This window comes from Berghia stephanieae, chromosome 2, assembly GCF_034508935.2.
Source record: "Berghia stephanieae isolate SIO BIC M18660-M18661 chromosome 2, UCSD_Bste_1.3, whole genome shotgun sequence".
NCBI lineage: Eukaryota > Metazoa > Mollusca > Gastropoda > Nudibranchia > Aeolidiidae > Berghia > Berghia stephanieae.
This window is the reverse complement of record NC_088361.1, coordinates 104,239,054-104,260,796: the sequence shown is the minus strand read 5'-3', so window position 1 is coordinate 104,260,796 and position 21,743 is coordinate 104,239,054. Positions and strand designations below refer to the sequence as shown.

At 39.8% G+C, this 21,743-nt stretch overlaps 1 protein-coding gene across 1 annotated transcript in view; it reads left to right on the top strand.

Moving 5' to 3' along the window:
• The first annotated feature begins 381 nt into the window (after positions 1 to 381).
• Positions 382 to 21,743, top strand: part of LOC144966138 (uncharacterized) — a 54,967-nt gene continuing 33,605 nt past the window's right edge. Inside the window, exons 1-6 of the mRNA XM_078902250.1 lie at positions 382 to 528; positions 3,861 to 4,019; positions 4,415 to 4,528; positions 6,228 to 6,513; positions 9,111 to 9,225; positions 12,010 to 13,372. Of these exons, the coding sequence (XP_078758376.1) occupies positions 3,963 to 4,019; positions 4,415 to 4,528; positions 6,228 to 6,513; positions 9,111 to 9,225; positions 12,010 to 13,372 (1,935 nt within the window). The 5' untranslated portion in view covers positions 382 to 528; positions 3,861 to 3,962. The remainder of the gene's footprint in view (positions 529 to 3,860; positions 4,020 to 4,414; positions 4,529 to 6,227; positions 6,514 to 9,110; positions 9,226 to 12,009; positions 13,373 to 21,743) is intronic.

Genomic DNA, 21,743 nt, shown 5'->3' with positions numbered 1-21,743 from the left:
TTTTTCACATGTCATTAGATCAGAATGCATAGAAGTCAAAACATGATCAGATTTATACTGTTTTTCTCCTCTGGATACACTTTTATGCTCGTCGGAGATTTATTTCATAAGGGCGTCCACCATTGTTCAGAAATTTAGAACCAGTTACTAAGTTACTACGCGTCATCACGAGGGAAGTGACGTCACGACTGTTGAAGCCTATTGTGATATTGGATAGTTCGAAAACTGTGAACACTTTTCACTATGTGGGTCACTTTGAGCACATTTCGCAATGTGACCAATGACAACGAGCACATGGAAAGATCAACCCTATTCATGCGTGCTTACGTGAGTTGTTTTTATTTTATTACACATAATATTCAAAGTGTGTAGTGAACATTTAAATGCTGACTCTCTGCGTTCGGGTTCTTTGCTGTGAGCTGTGTTGGAGTGTATCCGGTTAGGGATGTTTCAGGAGAAAATGGTATTCGTGTGACCCGTAATATTGGGTCGTTTTGGGGTTGGTTTCTTTTCTGGATATCTAGGTCGGTAAGTTTTTTGTTGTTTTTTTCAAGCATACGAATTTTAAGATTTGTACATAGAATCTGTAGCTGTATTTTGTAGTTTTATGACCATAGATAAGTCGTACTATGACACTGAAGGACAAATCAAAATTATACATTTATTTTGGACAACACGTAAGAGGCGCAATTGAGTTTGGTTGAGCGTTTGATATTTTTAAAATTGAGCTTTTATGTAGCGCAATATCCACTAAAATTTCTCGAAGCGCTTTACAAAGGGTCTCTGACCAACAGCAACACGTAACATGTAGAACGAAACATAACGCCTGTTAGACGATAATATTACAAATTTATTTTCAGACATAGACAACGCTGTTAACGGCCAGGTACTAATTTTCCACATGAGTACGGTGAGAGAATGTGAGTAAAGAGCCTTTTCCAAGGACTCGACTATGCGCCGAGCGAGGCTCGAACTAAGGACCTTCCGATCCGAAAGCGAGTGTCACATCTTTAGACCACACAGCTTTGTACATAAAATGTGTAGTTGTATCTCGATTGCAAATCTAAATCGATAACATTATTGAAAACAAGCAATTTTTCTGATCTAATGTAGATAAATTCGTTTTTTCCTTTGGATAAATATAACTTTATTTAACTCCAGGTGAGCAAGTCAGTATATCTGACGGCTATGTGGTCTTGTGGTATGACACTCGCTTTCGTATCGGAAGGTCCTGGGTTCGAGCCTCTCGCTCGGCGCATAGTTAAGTCCTTGGAAAAGGCTCTTTACTCACATTCTCTCACCGTACTCAGGTGTAAAAATGAGTACCTGGCTGTTGACCGCGTTGTCTCTGTCAGAAAAACAACATTGTAATATCGACTAATAGGCGTCATGTTTCGTTCTACATGTTGCGTGTTGCTGTTGGTCAGCGACCCCTTGTAAAACGCTTTGAGCACATTTAGTGGATCTTGCTCTATATATATATATATATTATATATATATATATATATATATATATATATATATATATATATATATAAAAGCTCATGTCTACTATTAGTCATTGTATGTGGAATGTCAGTCTGCCCTTAATAATAATAATAATAATAATAATAATAATAATAATAATAATAATAATAATAATAATAATAGCTCCTTCCTCATTTCCAAGACCTGGTTGATCCCGACATATCACCGTCTTCAGAAGTGGGTCACAATTTTTGTTGTTGTTAAACTTATGATTCAATTCGACGTGTATATATATATATATACAGGTCTGCCATTCGAATCCACGAATGGGCCTAGTTTAACATTGTTGTAATGGTCAATATTGTGCGTCATTTTTTGAGATTTCCATTACAATGATCCCATAAGGAATAGTCTAGGTAGATAACCACGCCTCTCGGACAGTCATCATAAGGTAAACAATAGCAGTGATTGGTTAACATTGCAAACCACAAAAGTTTTACTATCGATGATATGTGTCTTAGTAAAATACACACTGTTCTACCACATGATCAATAGAACCAACACAGAAAACCATTGTGTAAATTTAAACGTTTATATGATCAAGAAAATCGTGTTATAGCTAGTCACCCATCTGGCAGTATAAAAACAATAACAATGATCTGAGAGAGGTCGATTTCATTCACGTTATTGTTTATAAACAACCAACTTTGTTTGTCCGAGCACGTGTGAAGGTGTGTTACCCGTAATATTGGGTCGTTTTGGGGTTGGTTTCTTTTCTAGATATCTAGGTCGGTAAGTTTTTTTTTGTTTTTTTTTTTTTTGTTTTTTTTTTCAAGCATACGAATTTTAAGATTTGTACATAGAATCTGTAGCTGTATTTTGTATTGTTTTATGACCATAGATAAGTCGTACTATGACACTGAAGGACAAATCAAAATTATACATTTATTTTGGACAACACGTAAGAGGCGCAATTGAGTTTGGTTGAGCGTTTAATATTTTTAAAATTGAGCTTTTATGTAGCGCAATATCCACTAAACATTCTCGAAGCGCTTTACGAAGGGTCTCTGACCAACAGCAACACGTAACATGTAGAACGAAACATAACGCCTGTTAGACGATAATATTACAAATTTATTTTCAGACATAGACAAAGCTGTTAACGGCCAGGTACTAATTTTCCACATGAGTACGGTGAGAGAATGAGTAAAGAGCCTTTTCCAAGGACTCGGCTATGCGCCGAGCGAGGCTCGAACTAAGGACCTTCCGATCCGAATGCGAGTGTCACACCTTTAGACCACACAGCTTTGTACATAAAATGTGTAGTTGTATCTCGATTGCAAATCTAAATCGATAACATTATTGAAAACAAGCAATTTTTCTGGTTTAATGTAGATAAATTCGTTTTTTTCCTTTGGATAAATATAACTTTATTTAACTGGTGTGTCACAAATTCCATGTTTTGATTGGTCAAAAACCTACTGGTTAATTGGGTTATCCGACCTGAAAATAAGCGCATGTTGGTTCAATTCCATTTACTCGACATAATAATAATCCCATTTATACACGATTACTTAATCCTCCTCGGGCCTTAGGGCACACATGGCATCCACCAGACATCTCCATAATTTACGATAGGCTACTTCTGCGGTGGCTGTATTCCGGGACAGGCCTGCTTCCTTTAATTCTTTCAAAACATGGAATTTGTGACATGCCTTCACACATGCCCGGACAAACAAAGTTGGTTGTTTATAAACAATAACGTGAATGAAATCGTCAGATTTCCCTGGGTCTTCCCGTAGCCATCGTTATGTTATAGCCCGATACTGAACTCCAAAAGGACTGGCAGTTTGACGTCATTATTTGGTTTTTGCACCGTCTAGTGGGTTGTCGTTAGTAGAGCTCATGGAAACAAGTTATTTCATTGGCTGAACTATTGAATACAACTCATGATTTGTTTTCTTTTGTGGCAAAAGACCGGCATTTTGACATCATTTTTTGGTCAGTGTCAGGCCATAACTTTACGAAGGCCACGGTCTTCCCCGCTTTCTCTTCCCATCTGCTGTCCAGTACAGGACTGTCTTGTGAAGTGACCCTTTTTTTCATTTTGGCCACATGACCCAGCCAGCGCCATCTTCTTCGTATTTGGCTTCCAATTTTAATGAAGTCAGCTTTCTTAAATGGATCAGCTGTTTTTATTTTTGTAGGCCAAATAAATATGTTAAAAATTATTTTTAGACACTTGTTTTGAAAGGTTTCTAGTTTGTGTTATGAGGATGTCATTTTACAGCTTTGAGTTCCGTCAAGTAGTACCCTTAAAACATTGCTTTTGTATATTTTCAGCTTAATCTTTTAGACCTGACTGGTTACAGTAGTTTTTTTTATACATTCAGGGAGCGTCTGAGCCAGTCCAGCCCGTTACGGTATTGGTGCGTTATCTCGGGCAAGTCATTTCACATCAGCAGAAGTCAGGGCAGTGAGTAAGCCATCACAAGATGTCGGTGAAATTGGTTGGCATTTCCTTCAGGATTCCTGGAGCTTCCAATTTCAAGGTGGGTGGGTGGATGGTGGTGGTATTGGGGATGATGGTGGTGATGGTGGTGATGATGATGATGATGATGATGATGATGCTGTTTTCAGCATTATTATTATCATCATCATCATCATCATCATCGTCATCATCGTCATCATCATCAACATTATTATTATTATTATTATTATTATTATTATTATTATTATTATTATTATTATTATTATTATTATTATTATTATTATTATTATTATTATTATTATTATCATTATTATCATTATCATTATTATTATTATTATTATTATTATTATTATTATTATTATTATTATTATTATTATTATTATTATTATCATCATCATCATCAACATATCATCATCATCCTCATCATCATTATCATTTACACATATCACTTCTCAGGAACTTGCAGTCATCATGGACACAGCGGAAAGGGAGAGAAGAAAGACTATGACCACCCGCATTGGGCAATTTGGTACCATCGATGTGGACTTCTTCAAAACGTCACCCAAAGAGGTAAACATCTTCGATCTCTAATGTTATTAATATATGTGACCCCTCACCTCAAAACGGTGTTAGGTCGGGATGAATAAGATGCTGAAAACTGAATTTATAGCCAGAAATATCAGACACGTTGAGTTTGTATCTTTTATTGAGGAGAATTGGATTCAGTAGTCTGATGTCACGCAGCCCGGCAACGGCGGCCATCTTGGTTCTAACCAAAGAAAATCATTATTTTTTATTCTTCATGCTGGCTAGAACTTTTCATATGTCATGTGATCAGAATGTGTAAAAGTCAAAACATGATCAAATTTGTTTTTTTTTTCCCTCTGGATACGCTTTTATGCTTGCCGGTGAAATATTTCATACGGGCGTCCGCCATTGTTCCGATAGTTTAGAGCCAGTGTTACTAAGTTACCATGCGTCATAAGGAAGGAAGTGACGTTACGACTATTGAAGAGTATAGCAATAATAATGAATAGCAATAATTCATATTTTTGACTAGTTCAGCTCTAATTTGACTGTTTAGCATCTGATTCATCCCGACATAATACCGTTTTGAGACGATGGGTCACATAATATGTGACCTGTCGCCTTCAGGCGGTGTCCATCGAGGAGGTTAAGATTGTGACAATCGAATTCATAGTCATAAGTATGAAACGTACACAATTTTTTGTTGTACGAGTATTAACCCCCTCCTTACCAACCATAGGAAAATCGTCACATTCGTTACGATCCAACCAGCACTTTTATCATTCATATTTCTTTTGTAAATCACACAATTTAAAGAAGAATAGTTATAAAACGTGACACTGTGTTGTAGAGTTCATTTTGCTGATCAATATTACGCATAGAATGTATTTATTGCTTTCCTGTTTGAGTAAGGAAAAAACATTTTTGTGTTAGGTGGGTGTGAAATTTTGGGAAAAATTCTGAAAATGACTGACATGGAAAGGGTTAAGGGACGGTTTGGGTCATTTCTAAAAAAAATCAATAATTATAATAATAATAATAATAATAATAATAATAATAATTATAATAATAATAATAATAATAATAATAATAATAATAATAATATAATAAAGCTTTATATAGCGCAATATCCACTAAATGTGCTCAAAGCGCTTTACAAGGGGTCCCTGGTCAACAGCAACATTTAACATGCAGGACGGGACATGACTTTCGGACAAAGACAATGCTGTTTAACGGCCAGGTACTCATTTTACACCTGAGTACGGTGAGAGAATGTGAGTAAAGAGTCTTTTCCAAGGACTCAGCTATGCGCCGGGCGCGAGGCTCGAACCCAGGACCTTCCGGTCGAAAAGCGAGTGTCATACCCCTAGACCACATAGTCGCACAATTACCCACACCGGGCGGTTTTAAACATTCTGTATCGTCATTACGGGATTAAAATCATTTTTGATGAAAAAACATACATAATCTGTGTGTTGATGCCAATTTCAAGTCCTAATTCGTGGATCTGGCATAAAAAAGTATAACAATCATGTTGCAAATTTTTGAAAACTAATGAAGGAATATCTTCCATATTCTCCCCTTTTATCAATATTGTAGAATTTTTATTTCAACATGAGAGAGATTTTACAGATTTAGCTTATGGGATTTTTATTAGAACATTAAAAAGTTGGAAATCGAATCAAAATTTTCTGACAAAATTGATGTTAATGTTGTCTTTGTATAATATACTGTTTCCCAGGCATGCCAAATTTCACCTCTTTTGGGGACCTTGTTTGAAGTCGTAACAGAGAGCATCATGGACTCCGGCATCCCGCTTCGTGACGTCACTTCCAGGAAAACCGGACTCTATCTGCAAAGCAACGTCCCGGACACGTACATGGAACTCACGTGTAATCTCGCCCACAACTTTAACTTCAAAGGTCCTGTCGTGGATTTTGGTGTGCTAGACCCGTGTAGAACCAACCACCTCGACACGGCCATCTTGGATTTGAGCACAGGGAGATGCGAGCTTGCTGTCGTCACCGGTGATTTTTCAGATTTTTCTAAATGTTCTTTTTTTTTTTTCTTTCTTTTTTTCTTTCTCTTATGTGCAATTTGTTTAGATAATTAATTAACGACAACCATAGTGCCCTGTTACATAATTCGTCTATAGAACTTTTTCTCATTGTTATCGTTGTCATTATCAATATCATCGTCATTATCATCATCATCATAATCACCATCATCATCTTCTTCATCATCATCATCATGATCATCTTCATCATCATCATCATCATCATCATCATCACCATCATCATCATCATCATCATCATCATCATCATCATCATCATCATCATCATATCATCATCATCATCTTCATCATCATCTTCATCATCATCTTCATCATTATCATCATCAGCATCATCATCATCTCTACCACCTTTTACACTAAGACTATCACCATCACTATTACTGCCTCAACAATACTACAACCATCGCTACTACATATCTACCACGACCATCACTGCAACGCATAGTTGAGTCCTTTTTAAAAGCCTCTCTCTACTTACATTCTCTTGTGCGGCTATGTGGTCTTGTGGTATGACACTCGCTTTCGGATCGGAAGGTCCTGGGTTCGAGCCTCGCTCGACGCATAGTTGAGTCCTTGGAAAAGACTCTTTACTCACATTCTCTCACCGTACTCAGGTGTAAAATGAGTACCTGGCCGTTAACAGCGTTGTCTTTGTCCGAAAAATTGTAATATCGCCTAACAGGCGTCATGTCTTGTCTTACATGTTAAATGTTGCTGTTGACCAGGGACCCCTTGTAAAGCGCTTTGAGCACGTTAAGTGGATATTGCCCTATTTAAAAGCTCAATTTTTTAAATTTATTTTTTATCGCACTTACTCTGGTGTAAAATGAGTACCTGGTCGTTAACCCTGTCCTTACCAACCATTGGAAGTCGTCACATTCGTTACGATCCAACCAGCACTTTTATCAATCAGATTTCTTTTGTAAATCACACAATTTAAAGACAAATGTTTTATTATAGCAATAAAAACGTGACACTGTGTTGTTGTAGAGTTCATTTTGCTGAACAATTGTATGCATAGAATGTGCTTGTTGCTTTGCTGTTTGAGTAAAATAAAAACTATTTTTGTGTTTGGATGGCTGTGAAATTTTGGGGAAAATTCTGAAAATGGCTGGTAAGGAAAGGGCTAACAGCGTTGTCTATGTCGGAAAAAAAAATATTATCACCTAACCGGCGTCATGTCTCATTCTACATGTTACCTGTTGCTGTTTTCATGAACCCTTTGCAAAGCGCTTGGAGCACGTTTAGTGATATTGCGCTACATATCAAGTTTTATTACTAAAAATTTTTTTGAGCTTTTATATAGAGCAATATCCACTAAACGTGCTCAAAGCGCTTTACAAGGGGTCCCTGGCCAACAGCAACACTTAACATGTAGGACGGGACATGACGCCTGTTAGGCGATATTATAATTTTTTCGGACAGAGACAACGCTGTTAACGGCCAGGTACTCATTTTACACGAGTAAGGTGAGAGAATGTGAGTAAAGAGCCTTTTACAAGGACTCAACCATGTGCCGAGCGGGGCTCGAACCCAGGAACTTCCGATCGAAAGCGAGTGTCATACCACAATACCACATAGCAGCACTATTACTAGCCCAACAATACCACACCATCACTATCGTGCAGCTATGTGGTCTAGTGGTATGACACTCTCTTTCCGGTCGCAAGGTCCTGGGTTCGAGCCTCATGCTCGGCGCATATTTGAGTCCTTGGAAAAGGCTCTTTACTCACATTCTCTCACCGTACTCGGGTGTAAAATGAGTACCTGATCGTTAAACAGCATCCTCTTTGTCCGAAAAATGGTAATATCGCCTAACAGGCGTCATGTCCCGTCCTGCATGTTAAATGTTGCTGTTGACCAGGGACCCCTTGTAAAGCGCTTTGAGCACATTAAGTGGATATTGCCCTATATAAAGCTCAATTTTTATTAAATATATATAGTTTTTACTACACAACTGCCATCACCACCACCACCACCACCAAAGGTGCTTTCCTTATATTCTGTCAACTTAATAAAGTGTAAAATTATGAGAACTTGGTCCTAAAAAAAGCATTGTCTCTGTGAAAAAACCCCGCAAAAGAATATAATATCGCTTTATAGGCGTCATTTCATTTTAAGTGTTGCTGTTGGCTTGTGTCCCCTTGTAAAACACTTCAAGCACGCATAGTGACTCTTGCCCTATATACATGTCCAAGTAATAGCGCCTTACTGGTGTCGTAACACGTTCATATTCAATGTTGCTATTTTTTTTAAAGAAACTCTGATATATTAATAAATAAATATATAGATAAATAAGTATATAAATAAATAGATAAATAAATAAATAAATAAAATTCCCTTTATTCATCCCAAAGGGGAAATTTGTCTCTAGGGTCTATTCCAAGGGGAGACTGGAATAACTCAGGCGTCAGTCGCAGCGCTGCACCCGCAAATAACGCACATTTAGTAAATAATTCTCTATATAAAAGATCAAGTTTATCTATCAAGTTTATCATCTTTTTCTCACTTTTCAAAATAGGTTTGTTTTTTTTTGTCTCCACATTCCAGGTATTTCGTACCAAGGTCCTCCTCAACCGAATCCCGGTCAACACATCCATGGCATCAACGGGGCTGCTGTACAGCTGCCTGTACAAGAGGGTGTCGTAGCCTTGTTGTTGATGTCGTAGGTTTTGTTATAGTATATCTTGTCCTACACCTGGGTGGGGTTTCTGACCTCCCATAGCGGGCAGGGAGGTACATACTGTGTCTTCTATCCCCTTATATCTGTTTTCCAACATGCTTTCTGTCTTTGTCTTGGAATGAGATTACTTGGTTTTGTACTGGCTCTGGCCGGAGTCCTAGCTGGGAGGGAAACAGTCAAATGCATAGTTATTGTTTTGGGAGATATTTTTTTCCTTGTAAATCATCTCTCTGTTATATATTATTATTTTTATTCTAAATGTATAATGTAAGCATTTGAGTGTGTTCCTCTTTGTTGGATTTTGTGCTTGTGTCTGGATGAGACTTGTAGGTGATTTCAAACTAAGTACATTGGTGGTATGCTCTTGGAATCTACATCTGATCCCTATTTGTTCTCAGTTCCCCTTTGTCTTACTTTTTCTTGGGTGCTTTAATTGTAATTCTAGAACTTTTTACTATCCCATTTTCTTCCTTTTTACTGGCGCTGATATAACCTAAATGTGTTGCAAGCGCCGTAAAACCCTTAAAAACAAAAACTCGTCCTGCATGTTAAGCGTTGCTGTTGTTGACTACTAGGAACCCCTTGTAACGCGCTTTGAGCACGTTTAGTAGCTATTATATATTGCGCAATAAGAAACCTCTAGTTTTGTCTTATTTTATTTTTGAATATTATGATAATATTATGAAGATAAAGATAAAGGGAGTAAATCTTACTCATGGAAGAATAACACAAAACAAACGACGTTTCGGCCCTTGGCCTTTATCAAGTAAACACAGAATACATATATATATTTATATTAGATTGTCAGTGAGCTTTTTAATGAAAGTGGAATTTACTCTATCATTACCGACCATTTTCCGGGTTTTCCCCAAATCGTCACACCCAGCCAACATTTAAAAAAACAGTTTTTTTCCAACTCTAACACAAAAGGAATAGTATAGTCTAAGTACATGCTATAAGATTTAGACACAATTTTGGTCAACAAAACAAGATCTATAAGGCTGAATATCCTTTTAAAAAATAAATATAACATAAAATGTCTTCAAATTTTGTGATGTACAAAAGAAAACGTAAGTAACGTAAATGTTGCTGCTCGAAGCTCAAAGATGTAAATGACAATGTGAAATTGAAGGTACGCTTCAATTTAGTAAACAAAAACAGATAATCTGGACGTTTTGGGTTTACCCTTTGTCGACAAAACAGGATGAATGAAACATAACAAACGAATGGTAGGTAAGTAGAGGTTAAAGAGAAAATAAAATAAATACTTGTATAAATTTCCACGAATTTTTACATCGTTGAACACGAATCAAGAGGCTTTGTTTATTCCTCCGGCAGGCTATTGATGCTTTGCGTTCAGCCAAAATACCCACAACATCCGCCAGCCGGATATAATGCATCAATACACAAAACTATGTAACATTGAAAGTTTGTAGTCGGATTGATATAATTTAGTGATAACTACTCATAAAAATGGCTGGCTCAAAAAAAATAATAACAAAGGGCTGAGTGACGTCAATTTCATTCCTTGTATAATGCGACCAAATTTCCATTTCTATTTGGTTTTGCCCAAGTCCTTGTCAGGATCTTTTGCCGAGAAAAATAAACGGTGGAAACGTGCTTCTTTTATTAAGTAGATAATAATTTTCAAGTATTATTATGTGCGGCTATGTGGTCTAGTGGTATGACACTCGCTTTCGGATCGGAAGGTCCTGGGTTCGAGCCTCGCGCTCGGCGCATAGTTGAGTCCTTGGAAAAGGCTCTTTACTCACATTCTCTCACCGTACTCAGGTGTAAAATGAGTACCTGGCCGTTAACAGCGTTGTCTTTGTCCGAAAAATTGTAATATAGCCTAACAGGCGTCATGTCCCGTCCTACATGTTAAATGTTGCTGTTGACCAGGGACCCCTTGTAAAGCGCTTTGAGCACATTGTGGAGTTTGCGCTATATAAAGCTCAATTTTTTATTGTATGCTTATTGTTTTACGTAGGTATATATGATTTGTAAACATTTGAGCCTGTTCCTCTTAATGGGATCATGTGCTTGTGTCAGGATGAGACACTTGGTGATCTCAAACTATATACATTGATGGTATATTGATGGTATGCCCCTGGAATCTACATCTGTTCCCGATTTGAACAATTCCCCTCTGTCTTACTTCTTCTTGGTTCCTTTAATTGTAATTCTAGAATTTTTACGATCCCGTGTTCTTCCTTTTTACGGGTGCTGATTTGACCTTAATGTGTTGCAAGCGCCGTAAAATCCTTAAAAACAAACAAAACAAACGTGGGGATTTGTGATTTTGTGGTATGACATTTACCTCCGGACTGGTAGATTCATTGTGTCCGGCGCCATGTTTAGTCATTGATAAAGGCTCTTCACTCACATTTTTCTCACCGCATTCAGGTGTATAAGGTCTGGCTGAAAGTACTTTTCGATAGACCAGCTTCCTATCAAAAGGATAGCAATCAATTGCTATTGCTCGTTTCACGCTATAGAAACCGGGACAAACTCCGGCTCTAAGGGTCTTACGACTCTTAAGGACTACTGCAATATAGTTCAAGGTGTTTAATGAATACCTGGCCAGTAGCAGCGTTGTAACTGTCGAAAAAAATATATTGTAATTCCGTTCTGCAGGCGCCATGCTATATGTCCAGTGTTGCTATTGACTTGGGAACTCTTATGAAGCATTTTGAGCATATTTAGTGTATGCTGTTCTATATAATGCTTATTTTTTTCTTCTTCACCTTACACTTTCTTATACAGACCTCTTCTCTGGTCAAAACTCATGACAAGAGTCTACTGTGAAATCCTACCAATCGAATCTTTGGAAACGGCTGACCACAACACACCAGACACCGGATCCTCGGACACGAGTGCCAGAGCTGACCACAACACACCAGACACCGGATCCTCGGACACGAGTGGCAGAGCTGACCACAACACACCAGACACCGGATCCTCGGACACGAGTGCCAGGGCTGACCACAACACACCAGACACCGGATCCTCGGACACGAGTGCCAGGGCTGACCACAACACACCAGACACCGGATCCTCGGACACGAGTGCCAGAGCTGACCACAACACACCAGAGATCAGATCCACGGAAATGACTGCAACGTCTGACCACAAAACACCAGTCATCAGATCCTCAGACACGAGTGCCATGGCTGACCATAAGACACCAGACATCGGATCATCGGACGTTACTACAAGAGCTGACCACAGCGCACCAGACATCGGATCCTCGGACACTACTGCCCAGGATGACCAAATCACAACACTCGTCGGATCTTTGGAAATAACTGCCAAGGCTGACCACAACAAATCAGAAATCAGATCCTCAGAAATGACAGCAAAGACTGACCACAACAGACCAGGCATCGGATCCCTGGAAATGACTGCAGGTGATGACCACAGCAAACAAGAAATCAGATCTTCACAAATTACTGAAAAGGCTGACCAGAAAACAGCAGACATCACATCGTCTGAAATAACTGCCAGGCCCGATCACAGCACACCAGACATCAAATCTCCGGACATTACTGCCCGTGATGACCAAAACACACCGTTCATCGAATCCTCGGAAATGACTACCAGAGCTGACTACAACAAATCAGAAATCAGATCTTCAAAAAGAACTACAAAGACTGACCACAACACACCAGACATCGAATCCTCCGAAATGACTGCAAAGGTTGATCACAGCACACCAAACATCGAATCCTCTGACGATACTGCCCGGGCTGACCACAACACACCACTCACCGGATCCCCGGAAATGACTGCAAAGGCTGACTACAACACACTAGACACCGGATCCTCGGAAACAACTGCCAATACTGACCACAACACACCAGCCATCGGATCCTTAGAAATGACTGTAAAGGCTGATCACAACACACCAGACATCAGATCCTCGGAAATGATTGCCAGGGCTGACCACAACAAACCAGACATTGAAATCTCAGAAATGAGGACCGGTGATAACTACGTCATAGAACCCATCAAATCCCCAGAAACGACTGCTGGGACTGACAACACACCATTCATCGGATCCTTGGAATCGAGGGGTCAAGCTGACCATAACACACCAGTGAATGAGGAAAATGTGAAAACATTAAAGGTAAGTGCAGGAACATCTAGTATAGATATTGTTTTTCGACCGCCAGTTTGGTGAAACTTTATCACTAAAACCTCTGCAATAAAATCTCTTACGTTATGGTATGCGTTGAGGTAAAAATCTGACAACATCAGCCAGCCGGATATAAATTACCAAAACACAAAACTGTATCTGTATCTGTATGGTTGGCGCTGAAGAAACAATGGTCTGGTTGTATTTCAGCGGCGTCCTCATTGGGCGCGGGCCCATGTCAGTCGGGCCTTGAAATCGTTTAGGTGTGGTGCCATGATGACCAGTTCATCCAGCCCATTCACTCCGAGATAGTTCTAATGAAGAAATAATTTCTGTAGTTTTGTGTTCTTGTCTGTGGGATTTTGAAGCAGTTCGAATGCGGGTGGTTGGATGGGAGCATCACCCTTGAATCATATACCTATGATGTTCGCATGGGTGTACGATCCGATAGTGATGTCGTTTCTTCTTCTCTTTACTAGCCTATCCTGCTTCTTTGGTTTGTGATTGTATTTTTGACAGGGGATATTTTTTTTCCTGTAAATCCTCTGCCTGTTTGTTCTTGGTTATTTATAATTCAGCTTATGATATCTTTAGGTTATGCTTTTGATTGACATTTGTACTATTTTTGTTAGATTGCTTGTTTTTTTGTTTCAGCGGTCTCTCATATAACCTCAATTGTGTTGGAAGAGACCTAAAGCAACAAACAAACAAACAAAAAAAGCAGTTCGAATTGTTTGTGGCGTATCTGTCAATGGGGTTTTCGATTATGTGGTTGGCGAAAGTGAGTGCTCGGATTTTTCTTTTGTTTGGTCGTGGCGTGAAAAAGGAGTCTGCCTTTATTGATGGTATTTGATCTGTTATTATCTTGAACATGAATGACCGACGAGTTTCTTTTCTTCTTTGTTGGAGGCTGATGAGATTTCTTTCTTCTAACATTTTTGTCATGCATCCTGGGGTTCTGCTCTTATAGTTCCCAGTTATGAACCGGGCGCCTTGTCTTTGGACTCTCTCAAGTTTTTGAATATCTTCTTTCAGGTAGGGGTCCCAGGCAACTGCTCCGTATTCCAATTGTGATCTCACAAGTGAGAGGTAGGCGTTTTGTTTGCATGACGTTGGGGCGTGGCTAAGATTTCAGCGGAGAAACGCGAGGGTTCAGCTTGCCTTTTGGGTTATTTTGTTGTGTTTCCCCCATTTCAAGTCCTTTGAGAAGGTGATGCCAAGGTATTGGTTATCGTCGACTTGTCTCAGGACGGTGTTGTTTAACTTGTAGGTCTCATTGTACTTTTTAGCTGTGCTGAGAATGTAGCATTTGTTTGCGTTAAATTTCATTCCCCAATCATTAGCCCACTGTTCGAGACTATTCAAGTCCTCTTGTAGCAATTTTTGATCATTTGCAGTTCTATTGGTCGGTATATTAGACAGTCATCGGCGAATAACCTAATCTGAGATTTTATTCGTAGAGGTAGGTCATTGATGAAACAAAGAAATAGTATGGGTCCTAGCACCGTTCCCTGTGGTACTCCTGATATGACTGGACATTCATCCGATGACGTGCCGTCTAGGACTACTTTCATGGTACGTTTTGTGAGGAAATTACAAAGCCATGTGTGTAAAGAGCCACGAATTCCGTAATTTTCTAGTTTCTGCAGGAGTTTTTGGTGGGGCACAGTATCAAATGCTTTGGAAAACTCGAGGATGCCGATGTCTGCCTGAGTGTTGGCATTCTGGAGTCTCAACAGGTCGTTTAGTTATTAGGTCAGAAAAGTGAGTGGAGCAGGCACTTATGTTGGTAACAACAAGATATGAAGTGAGTAGAAAAGTGCCAGAAGACAATAGAGAATAAAAAAATTTTTTCGCGGCGGTGGTGGGGTTTGAACCTGCGACCTTATTGGTACGACAACTCCGCCTGGCAGGTGAGAGCGTGGCTCTACCGTGTGAGCTATCCACGAACACAAAAATATTCGTTTCAAACCCAAGTCATTTCTAGATCCCTCTCTCACCCACTTCTTGAGACCGCCGATTCGTTCGCACACCACCATCGCGAAGTAATTTTGACCAGCAGTTAAGCTTAATGCCAATATTCTCAACACAAACATATAACATAGAAACGATTGAGACATTGAGTATGCTCCGGTGTATGGGGTGAATTTTTAATTCAGAAAAGTGAGTGGAGCAGGCACTTATGTTGGTAACAACAAGATATGAAGTGAGTAGAAAAGTGCCAGAAGACAATAGAGAATAAAAAATTTTCGCGGCGGTGGTGGGGTTTGAACCTGCGACCTTATTGGTACGACAACTCCGCCTGGCAGGTGAGAGCGTGGCTCTACCGTGTGAGCTATCCACGAACACAAAAATATTCGTTTCAAACCCAAGTCATTTCTAGATCCCTCTCTCACCCACTTCTTGAGACCGCCGATTCGTTCGCACACCACCATCGCGAAGTAATTTTGACCAGCAGTTAAGCTTAATAGCCAATATTCTCAACACAAACATATAACATAGAAACGATTGAGACATTGAGTATGCTCCGGTGTATGGGGTGAATTTTTAATTCAGAAAAGTGAGTGGAGCAGGCACTTATGTTGGTAACAACAAGATATGAAGTGAGTAGAAAAGTGCCAGAAGACAATAGAGAATAAAAAATTTTCGCGGCGGTGGTGGGGTTTGAACCTGCGACCTTATTGGTACGACAACTCCGCCTGGCAGGTGAGAGCGTGGCTCTACCGTGTGAGCTATCCACGAACACAAAAATATTCGTTTCAAACCCAAGTCATTTCTAGATCCCTCTCACCCACTTCTTGAGACCGCCGATTCGTTCGCACACCACCATCGCGAAGTAATTTTGACCAGCAGTTAAGCTTAATAGCCAATATTCTCAACACAAACATATAACATAGAAACGATTGAGACATTGAGTATGCTCCGGTGTATGGGGTGAATTTTTAATTCAGAAAAGTGAGTGGAGCAGGCACTTATGTTGGTAACAACAAGATATGAAGTGAGTAGAAAAGTGCCAGAAGACAATAGAGAATAAAAAATTTTCGCGGCGGTGGTGGGTTTGAACCTGCGACCTTATTGGTACGACAACTCCGCCTGGCAGGTGAGAGCGTGGCTCTACCGTGTGAGCTATCCACGAACACAAAAATATTCGTTTCAAACCCAAGTCATTTCTAGATCCCTCTCCTCACACTTCTTGAGACCGCCGATTCGTTCGCACACCACCATCGCGAAGTAATTTTGACCAGCAGTTAAGCTTAATAGCCAATATTCTCAACACAAACATATAACATAGAAACGATTGAGACATTGAGTATGCTCCGGTGTATGGGGTGAATTTTTAATTCAGAAAAGTGAGTGGAGCAGGCACTTATGTTGGTAACAACAAGATATGAAGTGAGTAGAAAAGTGCCAGAAGACAATAGAGAATAAAAATTTTTCGCGGCGGTGGTGGGGTTTGAACCTGCGACCTTATTGGTACGACAACTCCGCCTGGCAGGTGAGAGCGTGGCTCTACCGTGTGAGCTATCCACGAACACAAAAATATTCGTTTCAAACCCAAGTCATTTCTAGATCCCTCTCTCACCCACTTCTTGAGACCGCCGATTCGTTCGCACACCACCATCGCGAAGTAATTTTGACCAGCAGTTAAGCTTAATAGCCAATATTCTCAACACAAACATATAACATAGAAACGATTGAGACATTGAGTATGCTCCGGTGTATGGGGTGAATTTTTAATTCAGAAAAGTGAGTGGAGCAGGCACTTATGTTGGTAACAACAAGATATGAAGTGAGTAGAAAAGTGCCAGAAGACAATAGAGAATAAACAATTTTCGCGGCGGTGGTGGGGTTTGAACCTGCGACCTTATTGGTACGACAACTCCGCCTGGCAGGTGAGAGCGTGGCTCTACCGTGTGAGCTATCCACGAACACAAAAATATTCGTTTCAAACCCAAGTCATTTCTAGATCCCTCTCTCACCCACTTCTTGAGACCGCCGATTCGTTCGCACACCACCATCGCGAAGTAATTTTGACCAGCAGTTAAGCTTAATAGCCAATATTCTCAACACAAACATATAACATAGAAACGATTGAGACATTGAGTATGCTCCGGTGTATGGGGTGAATTTTTAATTCAGAAAAGTGAGTGGAGCAGGCACTTATGTTGGTAACAACAAGATATGAAGTGAGTAGAAAAGTGCCAGAAGACAATAGAGAATAAACAATTTTCGCGGCGGTGGTGGGGTTTGAACCTGCGACCTTATTGGTACGACAACTCCGCCTGGCAGGTGAGAGCGTGGCTCTACCGTGTGAGCTATCCACGAACACAAAAATATTCGTTTCAAACCCACCGGAGCATACTCAATGTCTCAATCGTTTCTATGTTATATGTTTGTGTTGAGAATATTGGCTATTAAGCTTAACTGCTGGTCAAAATTACTTCGCGATGGTGGTGTGCGAACGAATCGGCGGTCTCAAGAAGTGGGTGAGAGAGGGATCTAGAAATGACTTGGGTTTGAAACGAATATTTTTTTGTTCGTGGATAGCTCACACGGTAGAGCCACGCTCTCACCTGCCAGGCGGAGTTGTCGTACCAATAAGGTCGCAGGTTCAAACCCCACCACCGCCGCGAAAATTTTTTATTCTCTATTGTCTTCTGGCACTTTTCTACTCACTTCATATCTTGTTGTTACCAACATAAGTGCCTGCTCCACTCACTTTTCTGAATTAAAAATTCACCCCATACACCGGAGCATACTCAATGTCTCAATCGTTTCTATGTTATATGTTTGTGTTGAGAATATTGGCTATTAAGCTTAACTGCTGGTCAAAATTACTTCGCGATGGTGGTGTGCGAACGAATCGGCGGTCTCAAGAAGTGGGTGAGAGAGGGATCTAGAAATGACTTGGGTTTGAAACGAATATTTTTGTGTTCGTGGATAGCTCACACGGTAGAGCCACGCTCTCACCTGCCAGGCGGAGTTGTCGTACCAATAAGGTCGCAGGTTCAAACCCCACCACCGCCGCGAAAATTGTTTATTCTCTATTGTCTTCTGGCACTTTTCTACTCACTTCATATCTTGTTGTTACCAACATAAGTGCCTGCTCCACTCACTTTTCTGAATTAAAAATTCACCCCATACACCGGAGCATACTCAATGTCTCAATCGTTTCTATGTTATATGTTTGTGTTGAGAATATTGGCTATTAAGCTTAACTGCTGGTCAAAATTACTTCGCGATGGTGGTGTGCGAACGAATCGGCGGTCTCAAGAAGTGGGTGAGAGAGGGATCTAGAAATGACTTGGGTTTGAAACGAATATTTTTGTGTTCGTGGATAGCTCACACGGTAGAGCCACGCTCTCACCTGCCAGGCGGAGTTGTCGTACCAATAAGGTCGCAGGTTCAAACCCCACCACCGCCGCGAAAATTTTTTATTCTCTATTGTCTTCTGGCACTTTTCTACTCACTTCATATCTTGTTGTTACCAACATAAGTGCCTGCTCCACTCACTTTTCTGAATTAAAAATTCACCCCATACACCGGAGCATACTCAATGTCTCAATCGTTTCTATGTTATATGTTTGTGTTGAGAATATTGGCTATTAAGCTTAACTGCTGGTCAAAATTACTTCGCGATGGTGGTGTGCGAACGAATCGGCGGTCTCAAGAAGTGGGTGAGAGAGGGATCTAGAAATGACTTGGGTTTGAAACGAATATTTTTGTGTTCGTGGATAGCTCACACGGTAGAGCCACGCTCTCACCTGCCAGGCGGAGTTGTCGTACCAATAAGGTCGCAGGTTCAAACCCCACCACCGCCGCGAAAATTTTTTTATTCTCTATTGTCTTCTGGCACTTTTCTACTCACTTCATATCTTGTTAGTTATTAGGAGTTGGCTTTCACATGAGTATCCTTTGCGAAATCCGTGGTTCCGGTCAATCATTGTTCTCAAAGTGGTTCATCATGTTCTTACAGATTATATGTTCTAATAGTTTGGATATTACAGACGTCAGTGAGATTGGACGGTAGTTCTCTGCTTTATTTTTGTTGCCTTTTTTTAATACAGGTGCAATGTTTGCCTTCAGCCACTCATTAGGGAGCATCCCGGTGTCGACCGATTTTTGGAAAATTATGCATAATGAGGGGGCCAAACTCTCAGCACACTCCTTTAGTACTGTGTTGGGGATGTTATCTGGACCTGACGCCTTAGATGGATCAACGTTTTTCAGCAACTTTTCAACTCCTGAGATGTTTATGTTGATATTAGTAAGAGATTGGTCACACCTATGTGATGTCGGTGGGGTGGTTGTATCGTGTGGACCATGAGGGGTAAAGACAGATTTAAATTGATCCAAGAGGATCGTTGCTTTATCCTTCCCCTTAATGTACGGGGTTCCATTTTCTTTCAGTCGGGCTACACCAATGGAATCGTTTTTCTTGCTTTTTATGTAGTTCCAAAATGGCTTGGTATTGTTTGTTTCAAGTCCATTTTCTATGACATTGTTAATGTGCGTCAATTCTGCTTGCCTTATTCCACGCCTACTTTGACGCTGCAACGATTTGTATGTATCCCAGGTTCCGCTCATTTTAGCCCGCTTCAATGCTTTTGCTTTGCGTCTTAGTAGTGCTCGTAATTTCCTGTTCATCCACGGCGGTGTTCTTCTATCTTTATGTACTTTTTGGGGAATTGACTCCTTGATTGCACTGAGTAGGCAGGACTGAAAATGGCTCCACATTTCATTTACATCCATACCGTTTTTGTGCTGTTCTGTGATCTCTGATGACAGTCCCTCGATTCGTTTTCGTAGTGCGGCCCAGTTGGCCTTTTTGAAAAGGTATCTTGTTTTGGGGGGTTGGTTTATATAATTGGGGTTTAGTGTGGTTTCAGTAACAACGCAGGCATGATCTGATATTCCTGGTTGTGATGTTGTTGAATGGATCAGTGGTGGATTGGATACGAAAACATGATCTAAAATATTGTCACCGCGTATGCATTCTTCGTGAATTTGTGTGAGGTGCGCTCCTGCTGTAATGTCGATGAGGCTTTGTTGTATTGCACGTTGTGGGCAGACAGATAACGTTTTTGAACCTTCCCAGTTTATATCAGGACAGTTAAAGTCTCCTATTAGAATCATTTGGTTTGGAGTTTTTTTCTGAGTTGATTATTTCAAGCGTTTTTTGCAGTTCGACGATGTCAGTTTTGTTTCGATGGGGCATGTAGAACGATCCAACAAGGATGTTTTTATGGCCTTGGATTTTAACGCTTACCCAAATTATCTCACAGTCAGTTTTGAACTTTGTTTGCTCACAGCCTGTGAGCTTTCTATCAATGAGTATGAATACTCCACCTCCCCGTCGCCTGGTCTCATCGTCTTCATTTTCACTTCCTTCATCTTCTGCCTCTTCTCTAGGTAGTTTTCTGTCATTTCGGAATACTTCGTATTCTTTGGGGAAAATTTCACATGACTTAATATTGTCATTTAGCCACGACTCTTGTTCACAGACAATGTCTGGTTCATGTTTGTCAATGAGTGCACAGAATTCAGCTCTTTTGTGTACAATGCTGCGACAGTTCACTGTTAGAATTTTTAGATTGTTATTAGTAGAATTTAAATTATTGCATTTTAATTTGACTGAGTTGTTTTTGATGTTTTCTTTGGCTTCTATTTGTTTTTGTTTTTGTTTCCTTCCACCTTTATTTCCTCTTTTTGTTATTTTTCTGTATGCCTTGAATAATTTAATCGATCTCAAAAGGTTAACTATCTATTTCTAAATTCGGTGTATTATTAATTGTGTGTCGTATTGTACATAGGTGTTGGGGTGAATAGTTATAACAATAATTAGGTGTTGTCATTCTCGGTGTTCATCGTCGACCGTTGTAATACGATCGATTAAAATAGCTCATTGTTTTTTCCTTAAAATCGTAAAACGTAAACAACAATGGTCTTAATAGATGATAAAATCCTTGCAAAAATTTTATAAAACTTTAAAGTATTGCTAAATTAATTGTTTAAAATCCACGAATTTTTGTCAAAAGCAGCATAAACTCATACGAAATCCTCTGAATATGAAATAAAATTCGTCCTGTATAGAAATAACACTTAAAACAGCCGTAAAATGAAGTAATTTTAAGAGCTCTGTGAAAAGCAGCCTTCCAGCGCTAAACACATTACACAACTGTGTAATCTTGAACGTTTATAGTCCGATTGATAGAATTTAGTGAGAAATATGCACAAAAGTGCTTGTCTAAAACAATTACAAAAAGCTGAGTGACGAAATTCCGTTCCTTCTTTTGGCTGTAAACGTTTTAGGTTACAAAAAAGTTGTGCGTTTGTCGATTCATGTGGCAAGCAGAGTAGA